At 38.8% G+C, this 15,509-nt stretch overlaps 1 protein-coding gene across 2 annotated transcripts in view; it reads left to right on the top strand.

Moving 5' to 3' along the window:
- Positions 1-9,998, top strand: part of AFAP1 (actin filament associated protein 1) — a 113,906-nt gene extending 103,908 nt beyond the window's left edge. For both annotated transcript variants that reach the window (XM_053976477.1, XM_053976479.1), the window contains 4 exons: positions 1,066-1,230; positions 1,801-1,991; positions 2,715-2,876; positions 7,296-9,998. In XM_053976477.1, coding sequence (XP_053832452.1) covers positions 1,066-1,230; positions 1,801-1,991; positions 2,715-2,876; positions 7,296-7,322 — 545 coding nt within the window. In that variant the 3' untranslated portion in view covers positions 7,323-9,998. The remainder of the gene's footprint in view (positions 1-1,065; positions 1,231-1,800; positions 1,992-2,714; positions 2,877-7,295) is intronic.
- The last annotated feature ends 5,511 nt before the right edge of the window (positions 9,999-15,509 follow it).

Below are 15,509 nucleotides of genomic sequence, written 5' to 3'. Positions count from 1 at the left end.
TCCAGTCACACCACACGAGAAAAGGGTGCCTGTCATATGGGAGAATGATAAATATGGAATGTGGACCCATGGCTGCTGCAAAGTCATGAGGACAGCAGGGAAAAAAAGGATAATGATTCCACATTTGGAGCAGAGAGGCATTCTGTGTTCCTGTTGGGAAAGGAAGATGAGGAGCTGGTATTGACATAAGAACACTGTTGCACAAAAGTGGACTTATCAATGAAGTCTTATTTAAGAAGCTGTGGATTTAATGGCAACAAGAGAAATCGGTGTTAGGCTTTTGGACAAAAATAAGTAGCTTCTAAAAACAAAAACTCGTTTAACAGCTCTTTGTCAGGAATGTTTTCATACCATAGAGTGTGCCTTCAGATATGTGACAGACAAAGTGATCTCTTAGCTGGTGCATCTTCTTTTAGTCTGCAACTGGAGCAGAGCTATAGAGGGGGCTGGGATATGAATTAGACCCCAAATATATGTGAGCCATGAAATGAAAGCATTTGTATGGGAAATTGAAAAAGAAAGCTGTCAAGCATCAAAGAAGTGTGAACATCTTTGTATTCTCTTATGTAAGGTGAGAAAAGATGTGCACTTGAAGTAGGAATGAAAGGCAAAAGGCCAAGCAGGTTTTTTTCCTCTGACCCTTCCAATTAAAAATGAAGGGTTCATGGCTAGAAAGGAGCCTCCTTTCCATCTTCTGAACTACAGAGAAAGGCAAGGCCATTTTTCAAAACCAGTGTGCTATCAAATAACTGGTATTTCTCATTTTCCTCATGTAAGTATAAAAAACAAACTCTATCCTCTATCATTGTTGTAGCTGTGCTGCAGAACTTGGCAGAAATCATGGACCTTGAGAAAGTGCCAGTGGAAGAGCAAGGCCAAACCTTTTCCTCAAACCATAGAATTATAGAATGGTTTGGGTTGGAAGGGAGCCTTGAAGATCATTCAGTTGCAACACCCCTGCCGTGGGGAGCCATGACATGCTTTGTGTCATGTTTAGTCTCAGGGACTAATTCAGAGTTGTGCTGTTAGTTTAAACCCTAATTAACTACAATCTGATCCATGCAGATGCAGAGCAATACAAGTATGGCAAGAATCGTGTGGAGGCAGATGCAAAGAGGTTACAAAGCAAAGAGGAGGAACTGCTGAAGAAAAAAGAAGCCCTTCGGAACAGGCTGGCCCAGCTCCGGAAAGAAAGAAAAGATCTGCGTGCTGCCATTGAAGTCAATGCTGGTAGGAGGTGCTTTTTTGTGCTGAATTCTCACCTGGGAATTAGGTTTAGTTATCCAAACAGCTTTGTATTCTGTGCTGAAGATATGTCACCCTAATCCAGGTTAGGTTCAAATGCTGCTGTGTTCTGTAATGTCTATATTTGCTTTCTATATGGATACAAAATGTGTAAGATAAAAATACATGTGTGTAAGTGTATATACTTATTTTATATATGCATGTGTATGCATCACATACCTAAGGAATTGCACTGGTGAGAACTTCAGATAAGCAGAACATGGGAATGATTTTTTTGTCATTAGCTAATTATATTTTCATGATACAGAAAAATAAAGAAAACAATACTGATTTGAAACCAGAGTAGATACCTAGGAATGTCACTTGATAGAAGGCATTTGATTTATGGTACTAAACTTTTTACATGAAAAAGGTGTTCTATGTAAAGTACCTAATTTTTTTTTTGTCACTGATATCTAGCGACCTTGTTTCCTTACTTTATAGAAATAAAACAATTTCTCTAAGTTCAATTTAACATTATTATTATTGAAATAATAAAATTGCTGTGAATGACAGGCAGGAAGACCCAAGTGATTCTTGAAGACAAGTTAAAGAAGCTGGAAGAGGAGTGTAAGCAGAAGGAGGCTGAGCGTGTAAATCTGGAGCTAGAACTGACTGAGGTGAAGGAGAGCCTTAAGAAAGCCTTGGCTGGTGGCATCACACTGGGCTTGGCTATTGAACCCAAATCAGGAACATCAAGTCCACAGGTATGCAAAGCCATTGAACATGCAAATCCCAGTACCATGGGCTGGGAGTGCTCAGCCTTCCCAGCTCCAGCAAAAATGAGTAGGAACTGAGAATTGTATAATGGTTTATTAAGCTTCAGAAATAAGAGCAGAATTAAATACCTTTATATGTTGCTTACATTTCCAGCAGCAGCAGGGAGCAGGTAGACATGGGAATCACAAGCAGGATATGTTAAGATAATGTGCAAAAAGCCAACACCTTGTCCTCAGTGGCTGTATAAATGCAGGGACTGAGACATTGCTCCAGCCCAGGGAGATTTAAATGCACCAAGTCATCATGCAGTGATGAAGACCTGCTTGTGCTGGTCCCCTGCCAATTGTGTCACACTCTGCACGGGCTGCATCTCACACCTTCAGCATGGAGCTTGGCAGTCTGGGCTTGTGCTATAGATCTGTGTCTGAAGCAGCCATCAAGAAAGATCAGAGGGATACATCAATTTCTCTGGATTATCCATAGTTGTTTAATCAGACTCCTAGTTGTTTAACAGAAAAGAAACTTAAATTTTCATCACAGAACTCACATTGTTTTTTTTCTTTTGTTCTAATCTCCTTTTCATTTATTCATCATTATTATGAATATAGTTTCTTTATAAAAGAGTTCTGCAGTTCTGAATCTAAAGTAGAAAATATTGTACGTGTGACTACTTGGAGGAAACTCAATATAGACTTTTCACTCTTTATTAGTCTCCAATTTTCAAGCATCGAACTTTGGAAAACTCTCCAATCTCCAGCTGTGATACCAGTGATACTGAATGCTCCATCCCTGTGAACAGCGCAGCAGCTCTGAAGCGACCTCCCTCATCAAACAATTCTCCATGTCGAGGCCATGTCCTTCGAAAAGCTAAGGTGAGAGCACTGATGTCTTAATTTTCTTTTTTTTCTGCTTTTTTGTACTTTCTTACAAGGCCTTATTTAGCCTTAAGAAGTGAATATCTAAATTACTCATATTACTACATAAATACTGCTGGTTTGGGGAACCTTGTTTTTCTCTTATGTAGAAAGACATGGAATTTTTGCTTTGAAGATTTAATTTGCAAAGTAAATAGCCTGTGGTGTAGACCGTCCATGTGTCTACTACTCTGTGTAGCAGAGAAGTGATTAAAAGAGCACTGTTGCAGTAAGTGATTAGAAATGGCACAAGATTGGATCTGATCTTTTCCAGCCACTGCAAGAACAGAATAGATGTACATTGTAATTAATGACAATGTGTTGTGCAAGTATCTACTCAATGTACATTTGAAGTTAAAGTTGAATTACTTTAATTTTGTACTGCAAGTACCAGGCCGAAATTTGCTGTCCTCTTGTATTGTTACAGTTTTTCTAATGTCTGTGGTTTAGTTTAAATGGGATTTGTATGACCATCCTTCTGGGCTGAATTTGCTGGCAACATAAACATGTGGACAACACATAACAAGGGTGACAGTAATAGTGTTGGGCCCAAGCTTTTGTTTATTTAGTAGTTCACTGCTAGTTGTAATTTTAAATAGCAATAACCACAAACACTTGTTGCTCATGAAGGCTCATTTCATTGATGTCTTCTGTACTGGGATTTCTTCAAGTAACTTTTGTTACATGTAGTCATTGATTATATACATTTCCCATGTCTGAGCATAAGCCTGGAACCTAAATGTAGTAGATATTGAAAAATCAGCATCTCAAAAAATTATATTATTAAATTATCATAATCGAGTTACTTTTCCTGATACACCATTTGTGACAGTTTTCTCACCCTTCTTCTACCCCCTTTGCATGGACATAAACTGCTTTTTCCTGACAGTTAGCCTAATTCATTTAAATCCAACCAAGAATAATTACACTCAGTTTTCAGTTTCTAGGTTTCAGTTCTAATAGGTTTCAGTTCTAATCAACTTTGAAGTTTGCAGCTTGTGTTTCAAACCTGATGAAGGATTTATGTGCTCTAAAGCTTATCTGCGTATTCCAATTATAGCCTAATTTGTGCCATAACGATATCATCTCTAACTGTACACTCTGTCTTAGATGTGGATGTCAGCTCAGCAATACTCAGGGAATGTGGTCTAGCAGAGCACAGTCCTTGCAAATGGGAGCATGGATTTGTGCTGGACATCTAATCACTACAGCTGAAGAAGACAGGCCATTATAAAAACCTAAACATTTTTGGTGTAAAGAATACCTTCCTGTAGTACATTTTTTATGCCCAGCACATACTATATAGGAAAAATCCTGTTGTGTTGTTTGGTGTCGGTGTGCTTTGGATGGCACAATAAGTTGGTCAAGCTTTTTGTGAGAGAAATCTTGGATATAGGATTAGGCTAATCTAAAAGGATATGGAGCAACTAAGCATATTTTTCCCATGCTGGGAAAAACAACTCAGAGTATCCAATTCAGCTTTAACAGCTTTTTCCCTAAAACCTCATGCACTAAATATTAAGAGTGAAATTTTGCTGAATTAGATAGTGCAACCCAATCTGTTCTCAGCCCATTGGCAGCCACAGCTGCCATCAGGTGCACATCTGCAGCACGCCCCACGCTCGGGGGTCGCTGTACGTGTGCGGGGGTGGAATTTGGCTCTCAATTCTTTTGGCCTTTTGCAGTTGTGAGTGAGCCCAGGCCTTGTCAATGTGGCTCAGGAAAGGGCGTCACACGTGAGTATCCCAGAGCAGGACTTGGCTCTCCACGCATGGATGTCAGTGCAGTTTGTGGGAGTAAAACAGATCCCACGGCTGTGCTTGCGCTTGCGTCTCCAGCAACTGGCACATCTCCCAATGCTATGAGAGAGTTGTATGAACGTTCAAAATGTCAGAATATGGTTTTCCCCCCTGGTGTGTATTTGAATGCACTGAATGCCTTCCTTCTTGGCCTTTTCCTTGCCTGGAGGGTGCTGAGCCTGTCACCTGGCAGCCTTGTGTTCACAGCCAGCCTCGTGTCACGGCCGTGCTCAGCAAGCAGCAGCGCTGCGCATGTGCCGGGGCAGCTGCTGCTGCTGTGCCCTGCACAGCTGGGACGTCAGGCACCTGGGGCAGCAGGTTTGGAAGCTCTGCCACCAAAAGCTTTCTCCTCTCAGATGCACTAATGTTAGAAAGGAGTACAGAGAGAAGCAGTAAGACAGATCTAGTGTTAAGTATAAGAAAGAGAAGCAGTTTAGGGTTTGGCTGTTCAGGACACACAGTATACATACACATACATATGCATACATACATTTGAATTTTTTAACTTTTCTTTTTGCAAGTATCTTTAAATTTTTTTAGAAAGTAATTATGTGCTTTTTTAAGAAGCCAGAAGGCATTTTAATTGCCATTTTGTCTCAGCTCTACTTGGCTAAAAATGGAGACTCCAATTAAAATATGGAAAACAATATCCTGCATCAGTAGTCCTAGAGAAGTAAAAATATTTAAATATCCTTGCTGTACAGCAATTATTTAAACATTTCACATAGTCATTTAAATATCAAATTAGTTTCTAAAACCAAATTGTTATGTGCAGCAAGAAAACTGAAATTAGTATTTCTCATTTGTTTTTGAAACTAGTGGGCTGGTGAATGTCAGCATCTTACATCTTGCTTGTGTTCAAGGACTGGAGAAGAAAAGGAGCTGTCCCAGTTTCTCAGCTCCCAGTCAGGCTGTCAGTGTTGACTTAGACATTCTTTCCGTGGTGTGAACCTGCAGGAGCAGTGGGAAGAAAGAAAAAGTTCCTTTTGCACCTGCAAAAGATGTTTCTTCTTTCAAGGCTTATTTAACACTTTAAAAAAATCTCCTCCCAGTTGCTTAGCCAAAGACTACCTTTATAGCTTTGGTAGCATATCTATGGAGAATACACATTTAATAGAGTTTTAAAGTAATCTAATTTTTACCAGTACTGTATTTTAACTTCAGAATTACCATAATTTGAAGAGTAAAACTGAATATTTAAAATACACTGAATTTTAGTAAAAACACCATTTAAATAAAAAAAAAAAAAAAAAAAAAAAAAAAACAAAAAAACAAACACAAGTTTAGGAACAAAGTAAATTATCATTGCTAAAGCAGCCATCAACTTTACTGTTATTTTACAACAGCTGAAGAGGCGTCGTGGTCATACAGCTGTTCAGCCAAACTAATGCTCTTACTGCTTTCAGCAGCAGAAACAGCTATTTACGTGCATAAGTAATGGATCTCAGTCAGAGCTCTTAAATGTTGTGGAATGAGTATTGAATTCAGGAATTCAGGTTGGAAGCCAAGTCAGCAGGCTGCCTGCAGAGTGTCTCTCTCTGGTGGGTCAGAGAGGAATCTGCAGCCCCCAGTGCCTGGCAAGGAGCAGCTGGGTGTTTGCTCCAAGGGGATTGCTGGAGCCAGAGGCCACCTTCTGTGGATCTTCAGTAGTTCCTGATGGCTGTAAGGGTGTCATTCAGGGAGGGGTACAGTGTGGATGTCCTAAGGTGAGCCCACCCTGCTTCAGCCCTTCTGCTCCTGTGTACTGTTAGGAGATGCTGTAGGTATCATTTGATAGCCACAAGTTTTTCTGACCTGGGGGTTCAGCTGTAGCAATCTCATGATTTTCACTTACGTGGCAGAAGAAATGGCAATACCTTGTTCTGAGACATGTGACCAAAAGGATTACAGATGACATGTTTTGCTGTGGATGGTGTCCTTGTCCTCAGCTAACGGGAAGAAACTGAGGCACAGAAAGTCAAAGCAATTTCTTTAACTTGCCAGGCAATAGCTCAATTTGGAATATCTATAAGGGAAACAAATGCAATGCAAACTGACTTGTTTCTCTTAACCCTGCCTGTTAGTCTCTCTGCTAAGTTGCTCTTTTTAGCCATAAATTTATGTGTTTGCTGTGAGTCTTATAAAAAGAAAAATGAAGAGCAGTAAAGCAATCACTTGGTGTCAGCTCTGAGAGATCTTGAGGGCTTCCTGCTGTCTCACATGAGTCATTTAGAGAGCCCTGTGTGCTTAAATCAGCCTCTCCCTTACTCAGGGAGAGTAAGGGAAAAAGCTAAAGCTGAGTGCTTTAGCTGTGGAGTGTGAATTGCTCCAGAAGTCCCCTCTGCACAATACAAACATGGCTTATTTGCACTGCACTAGAAAACAGGTTGCTGTATGTAGCTGTGGAAGGGTGGATGCTGTGCACAGACTATCAGAACGTACTTGTTAGCATTCCCTAACTAATTTTTGGGCCGAATCCAGCAAAGTTAATGAAAAAACTGTTACTGACCCCAGTTGTGGCTTAGCACATATGATGACATCAGTGAAATATCCTGATTTCTTTTAACATTTTCTTTATCTTTTTTTCCCCCCTTTGCAGGAATGGGAGATGAAAAATGGAACATAAACATAACAAAGCCACACACTTTCCATAAAGGCCTTACCTACTACAGACCAGATATAGGCTGCAAAGGACTCACCTGGAAGGTCACATCAAGTGATAAAACATAAGAAGTTTTAGAACTCTGTTAAGTTAATGGTAGCTTGGCGCTAATTTGCCTGTATTCCCTCTACTGTATTGCTGTGTAACTACATGTGCCCCTTTTTATTAGCTGTAACTCCTTGTTTCCAACTTCACTGGTAAAGAAAATGAAAACCAAAAAAAACATAGGAACTAAAAAGGAGCATAAAGTCACAGTTGAATGTTTACTTTGCTGAACCAGTAAAGAACCAGCAATGTTAATTACAGTGCATCAAACGGCCAGAACACTGCTGAAGACTGGTGTGAAATCTTGACTCCTGCAAGGTTAAAACTGCCTTCTGAACTCTGCCACAGAGCAGGTCTAACTCATCAGCAGAGGCTTTGCTGGTGGCTGCTCACATGGCAAAACAAACCTGAAGAAATGTGCTCGCAGAAGCAGCAGTGCCTGCTCGGCCCAGCAGCTCTGCAATGACAGCGACTCATTGGTGAAGCGTTTTTTGGATACTTTTTAGACAGATGCTTTTGTCATTGGGAGATAAAAAGCTGCCAAACTTGGAGACAGATGCATTTTTGTATGTTCTCTTTATTGCTCTTCTGAAGCACCAGTCATTTTCAAAGGTCATGTTCTTGAACTATGACTTGTTCCTGATTTTTTTAAAAGGCAAACAGGTATTTTTAGATACTGCTTCTTTTCTATACATTTTAAAGAAGAAAAAGAAAACAATTGAACTTAGTCCTCGACAGATAGTGGCAACTCAGAATAACTTATGCAGTCAGTCTTGTTTTGTTTTTTATAATATAGTATTGTTAAACTTGAGGTATAGAACACTGCTGTACTTTGTTTCCTTTGTCTGTTTTCAAACCTCAGCTATTATTTTTGAGGAAGATGGACTGAAAAGGTAATAGTTTTCAGACTCTTCTATAAACGGCTCAACAAATAATTGGGGATTTTCTCAAATAGGAGTCCATTTCTGTTCACTAGGAAACAGCATCTTGCATTTTAGTCTGTAAAATTATAAAAATCTGTTTTTCTTTGTCTCCATCCATGTCACTTCTGAGAAATTACATGCAGTAAATTGCCACTGAAGCCCTTCAAAATCTCAAGATTGGTTTTAAAAAATCAGAAGGGGGTTGGGGGGAGAATGTGTAATAAGATGGCTTCTTTTAAGTTTTTCTCTTTTGTTTTTTTTAGGCCTTTGGAGAGCTTTCAGTCATACTCTCAATATTTTTTTCCTCCTCAACTGTGAGGAGCAGAAAATTAATTTTAAAAATTACCTCAAAATATGAGTGGTATTTTAATCACAGATGTTAGGGTTGGAGTCTTGATAATTAGTTAAGATTGCAATTAAAATCACAGAAGTTGGCAAGACAGCAGTCATCAAGGATCCCATCCCTTTATGGCCAAGCCTGCAGATTATCTCTTAGCTTTAGGAAGGGGTGTGTGCAACTCCTGGTGGGTACACTGGGATTCTCAGCTGAGTTGGATGCCAGAGGACTTCCTGCAGGAGCTTGTGGGATTTGAAGGCACAGATCTATCAAAAAGACCTGACAGGAGACAGGGCTGTGTCCTGTTCCCAAATGCATTTAGGGCCAGGGATCCCACTGACCTTAGCAATGCAGAAATGGGGCCCAGCATGAGAAAGGCTCTTTGCTTCTTGTGACTGTACTTGGTACAAAGTGCCACAGGAATGCAGATACAATAGGAAAGCAAGTGTCAGTGTGGTTTTCACTGAAAACACAATTTTTTAAATATTAGTTTAGGTCACTTATTAACTCTCTAACTAGACGGCACATCCTATACTGTATGACTACAGACTAAACAGCGTCAAATTCCCATAAATAATAGCAGAAACAAATTTGAAGCAAAAGTAAGTTCATTTAGGCTTTTTATTTCAAATTAAGTTATTTATTTGTATATTTCAATAAGTATTTAATTTATATCTGTACATATTTATAATGCAAATTAGGCTTCTAGTCAGTGTTAGCAATGATGTAACAGTTGCCATTAAGAAGTGGTCCCGCATCAAGTAATGCAGAGTAGTCAAAAGCCAGATCACTTGTCTTGTTTACCCAATATTGGCATTGTCTCTTTCCACCCCTTTAAAAAAAAAAAAAAAAAAAAAAAAAAAGAAGAAAAATTCCTTGGCAAGGACAGGTTTTAATCTACACCTGAGGCAGATGTGTGTAAATCTCTGCCCAGGAAAACAGAAATTGTGTGGTGCAGCCTTCCTTCAGCTCTGCTATAGGTGCAGGTCTCTGTCAGCACCTACAGCCCCCTGGGCCCCTGTAGTGTCTGCTGCACAGGGGCTGCCCCCTAAACTATACTTCTCTCACTCTTCCTCCAGCAAAGGCTCCACAAAGCCACAACCACTTTAGTGTATTCTGTGTAACAGCCAAGGTTCTGAAAGGAGGAAAACCAAAAAGCTTGGGAAATAACCTCTCTATAGACCAGTCTCAGTGCTGTGAAATGTACTCTGTTGCCTTGAATAGCACTATTGCTGCACAATTTTTTACAAAGAGCAACAGAACTTGTCTTTTTCACCGTTTTTAGATTCCAGGATCACCAGGCAAACTCAACCATAGAGCAGCATGACTTTTGTTTTAAAGGAAAACTCTTGTATTTTGAACCATTTCTATGTCTTCTAAGAAAATGTTACACTTATGCTTCCGCACCAAATGCCTGTTACTGTACCAGGTGCTTTTTTTAAATGGTTTGTTTTGTTTGGTTTTTTTAATGGGTGATGCTTTTTTTATAAAAAACCAAGATCGTAACTTTGGGGGATCAAGGGTGTTCTTTTAATGAGATGATTGTGGCAATTTGATTTTTCAAATGGAGAATATTAATTTAGTATCAAGTTTTGTTAGACACTTTCAAATTAATTGGCCAAGGGTGTATGTTGTATGATAATGTTCTCATATTAAGAATGTAATTATTTCCTTATTGTATTTTTTAAAAAACAAAATCATATTTAAAAAAATCTCTGTGAAAAAAAGCATGATAGAAACATGAAAAAAAAGGTTTTGTTTTATTTTTGTTATTGGATATGTTGGCAGTGCCCATTATAATTGACTGTAAATATAGCCTTTCTACTGTATTTCTCAGTGTATTTAAGTTCTTTTGACACACATTCATGGACAATTCTGTTAAAAAAAAAATAACAAAAGTCCAAAATAGACCCACCTTCAAATGTGTGTCTTAGTAGCTTCAACTAACTTTATGCCTTTCTAGTTTAGTCTTCAGAAAGTCTTGCAAAGTGTGAGAAAAGACCGGCACCTGGTAGGTGCGACAGATCCGAGACCATTATTAATAAAGTTACCTGTCAAAAAAAGGATTTGCATTGTTGTTTCTTGGTGTTTGTCAGTTCCAGAGGCACCTTAAGGTGCTGACATGGCACCTTAGCAGCTCTCCTGCAATAGTCAGCAGCTGAGAGCCATCCTCCCATGCCAGTCAGTTGAAAAATGTTTGGACATTATCATGAGTATATTTTGGTTGTATCAGTTGTATCCCCATTTAACTGAGCAATGACCTCCTGCAACTTGAATGCAGCCCCCAAGGACTCTCTTGGCAATGGAAATGTGGAATTTGATGTATTCAGAGCTCATAGCAGCATTTCCTGCTTGCCTGTTGCATCTGCACCAGTTTGCTTAGATGTCAACTCCACTAATAAATTATGCAATATGTAAAACATTAAAAATTACTTCTAAGAAATGAAAGTGGATTAAAATTAAGCTGAGCTAATTACCAGGCTATGTAAAGATGAATGCAGCAATTTCTTATAGATGACTGACAGATGAGATTGAGCAATGTTAAGCTGTAATTACTCCTTGCTGCTTTTCTTAGATTTCGCTCTTGCTCCTGTTACACCACAATTATTACCAAATTTATAAGGTAGAAAGCTTAAATAGAATATACATTTAATTTTCTCAAACTGAGGGAAGCAATATTCTAAAGTAGCTATTTTTTTTTTTTCTGTAGTTACAGCCTCCAAGATCATAATGGAGTTTTAATAGGTAGGTCCATGTACTTACTGCACAATAACAATTAAAGACAAAAAAAATAAATGAAAAGAAACAAAACACAAGAAGAAAAATAAAAAAAATAAACCTGCCATAATCCTGTGGTCTAAAATACAGCAAATATCGCTAGTCTCTGTCTGATTCACAAGACTTGGAGAAGCAAATGGCAAAAAAAAAAAAGAAAACCACCTGCATTGTTGGTGTCTCAATCATCTGCTTTTGGACTTACACAATATTATCCAAAGCCTGGGCTCTGACTGCCATAAATAGATAAACTCTATGGGAGATCGTACAAGGGGCACAGCAATCCCTCCAGACAATGAAAAATTCTATTCATATTACAATGAAGCTCAAGGGAAAAACAAAGATAAGGTCATTCTAGTGTGGGGAAAAAAAAAATCTTGAGAAGGGGACTGTGCTAACAGGTTATAAAAATGGGGAAATAAAATAGTCCCTGCCACTAACAGTGCAAACACTGAGGCTATCAAAATCAATGATGAAGTTCAAAACAACTGCCCAATTCAGCTACAGAACTTGTCACAGAATTTTATTGATGCTAAAAGCTTATATGGGTCCATAAACAATAAACAACATTTGTGGCAGAAAGTAATTACTTAAAACTATCAAACACAAAGCTCCCTGCTTCAAAACAGAAAATTCCAGCTCCAGGGAGGCTAGAGGCTGGAAGTGTGTCTAAGTGTCCTTGGGTGCTTCCCCCTGCTCTCCTGACATATTACTACTGATAAATGAAGTTGTTTTCTTTCACAGAAAAATACTTTTTTTCACACCAGCAGTTACAAAAACATTCCCTTCTACAAAGCTGTGTATCATATTCTTTTCAATTTGACTTCTAAAGCAAGAATCTCTCTTTTAAGATCATGGTAATGCAAAATTTTTCCTTCACAATTTATTAAATAACAAAAAAATTAAATCTTATCAAGGGTATTCCTTGTCAGTAATCTGATTATAAGGGAATAATTTTCATGTTCAGATTTTGTAAAAGCAGTAGAGTTGCAGTTACATGGTCCTGAGCTGAACATAAGCTTAATTCATGGTTTATTTACTGATTTTTAAATAGACTTTTAATTGCTCTCACTGAATTATTCCTTAGAATTTTTAATTATTTAGCCTGTTTTTGGCATGTACCACTGATTTTGATTTTTTTTTTTTTTTGAAATCAGCTTTTGGTATGATGCTGTAATGGCAGGAATGGATCCTTTTATCACTTTCAAAATACACTGTGCAGCATTTGTACTATTTTGCTTTAGCTTTTGAAAACCATGAGGGTGAGAGTACAGTACATTTTCTCCACAGCAGCTGGATCCATAAGAAAGCAAAACATCTTTCAAGGCATAAATCACAAAAAGAAAAAAAAATGAAAAGAAATCAGTGTCCTAATGGAAAACAGGAAAAAATATTGCCTGTTGTTTATGCCTCAGAAGTTTTATTATAGAGACATGAGTTATGATGATGTTGAAACCAGTTAAGCTTCAAAACAGTATAGCAATTAATATGACTTTGATGACGATAGCAAAGGAAACAGAAGTGAAGCAATTATTCTTTTCTTTCCACAGAAATCAGTTTCTCAAGTAAAGTAGCCCTTCAGGTTAAGTATTAGCAAATTTTATTTGGTGTCTCATTTATGGGAGCAGCATGGCTGTGTCTGTTCTCACTCCTGACCTTCCAAATCAGGAGGTTTCCTTGGAAAGAACTATTGGAACATTAAAAATAACTTTAGAATTTCTTTGAGTTTTGCTTTTATTTATATCAGAGCACTAAATTTGGAAAATGAGATGTCATTTGAGATTCAAAAGTCTGCTTTTGTAAAGATAAACTGCAGTTAAAGCCTCAGCTAGCCACAGTATAGGATTAGAGAACCTAAAATGACAAATGGCAGTGTTTCCTAGCTGAGCTACACAAGTAGGGGAAGCCTCAAGCTTCATTCCTGCATTCAGCCTCACATTTTAGCATGGTGTGCCACAGGGTAGGGTCAGACTGCCCGCACCACAGCACTCCTCCTGCTGCCAGCTCCTTCAGCAGGCACTGTGAGAAAGTGCTGAACTAGGGCAGACTGAGAAAATTCAGTTTAATCTTGTCAGAATTATTTTTCTTTTTAATTATCCATCTTTAGATCCTCAAAATATAGCCACTCTATGAATAAATAATCCATTTGTGGCCCTACTGAAACTTCATTGCAGTCTATAAAATTTGTATGGCTAATTAAAAAATCGGTAGATAATAATTCATGTTGCTGCTTTATCCCAGTATGAGGTTTAGTAAGACATCACATTGCAAATCCACAACCACAACAATTAGCAACACTCCTGGTTTTCCCTGTTGTGGGCAACAGGCAGTGAAAAGAGCCATGAAGTGTTTATTCTACCAGTGTCAGACTTTCCATGGGAAGGCACCAAGCTACACAGCAGCAGCCACCTCTCAGCAAACCCTAAACTCTATTTCAGCCTGAAATAGGAGCTACACCAAAAGCAGCTCATCTCTAAACTTTGAAGCAGGAAGGAATGCCCAGTCTGTAGGGATGCAAGGCATATTCTGACTTAGCAATTCAGTGACCTTTGCAAAGACAGAGAGCACTTGCCAGGACCAGTAGGAGAAAATCTTTAGGACATTAAGGCCAAGACTTTATAGAAATACACTATATAATTTTGCATTTCATTTCCAAAAACTGTAGGCAGAGTGAAATAAATATACGTGGTAGCTGGGCATGTTCAGTGGGCATAATTCTGAGGATTTTGGATTTGCTGGCTTTGTATATGATTGAATATAGTTTGTAGCTTAGTTTTATTTTGAGTCAAGGCCTGATTCTTACACACAGCTACATCCAGCTTAAGGGCTAATTTTGACTTGCAGACCCCTCAATTTTGCAAAGAGAATGCAGCTTCTATAGCACAGGCAATTCCTTAGGAAAAGAGTGGGATAAAGGAAGGGCAATTAATAAAAAGAAAAGAAGATATTGGAATAAAGGCACGGGAAGGGCAGAACACACATACTTTTGTTCTGTTGATGGCGCTCTATCATAGGGAGATCAAGGCTGAGGCCTGCGGAATTCTTTAGCAAGGCAGAAATAGTCAGCCTCTGACTCAGTGACTTCCAGAGCAGCAGCTGCATGGCTCCCGTCTCACCGCAGGATGTCACCCTCCACCAGTTACACTCCAGACACTCATCTCCCAGGGAAAAGGAAAAAGGACTTTTCCCTCTTGCCCTCGGAATGGAGTCGAGCTGCAGTGTAGGAGGATGGAGTGGCTAAAGAGGAGGAGGATGAAGGTTTGCTGCGGCCTTTGGGCTCAGTGTTGCAGAGTTGAGTCGTTTGCTGCCCAATACAGACACACAGACTCTGGGGACTGGTTAAACCGGTTCCCCTCCACAAACCCTGTGAGAAGCTTCAAAAGGAAAACAAAGCAATCAGTAGTTTAGAACCAAATTTTATTAAAGAAAATCCTGGAGTGCAGGTTCTCAGGACAAATGCATACCTTTGGATGCAGTGGAGTACACAGGTACGTATACAGTAGTTTGCCTGCTACATGTTTGGAAGCTGAAAGAGACCGTGATAATCTGTACTGCACAGTTCATCACCATTGTTAAAAGTTGCCAAAACCTTGCTTGTGGATCGCTAACAGATACTTGGTTATGTGTGTGCACTACATATTGCACAAGACTTTTTGATTAAGCTATTACTTGTGCAATTGAATCACAGTTAAGTGTTACGTCAAGCATATTCAAACATATATTTGCTTCCTTTTCTCAAAAACAGCACATCACTACAAAACTGCCATTAAATGTTACATATTTACAAAAATATACAAATAACACTTTTCCCCACTTTTGACAATGCACCAGTTATGGATTTGTTTCATTCTTCACTTGAGCCCTGTTACTGTATACAAAGAAACCTGCTTAAAGTCAAGGTCACCTGAAACAAAATTAGGAGAAGGCATGTTCTGTTTTCACAAATACTAGAATGTGCAAAGGCAGAAGGAGAGGACTGTGTAGCCTTGTTTGTTAAAGGTAGGGGTTATAGCATACTGATGACTGCTAAAAACCTTCACATGGAGTGGAAAAACCTTTTGATCAAAAATC

The sequence above is a fragment of the Vidua macroura genome, chromosome 4 (genome assembly GCF_024509145.1).
Source record: "Vidua macroura isolate BioBank_ID:100142 chromosome 4, ASM2450914v1, whole genome shotgun sequence".
Taxonomy (NCBI): Eukaryota; Metazoa; Chordata; class Aves; order Passeriformes; family Viduidae; genus Vidua; species Vidua macroura.
The sequence above is the reverse complement of the archived record's forward strand: the minus strand, read 5'-3'. Positions and strand labels throughout refer to the sequence as shown.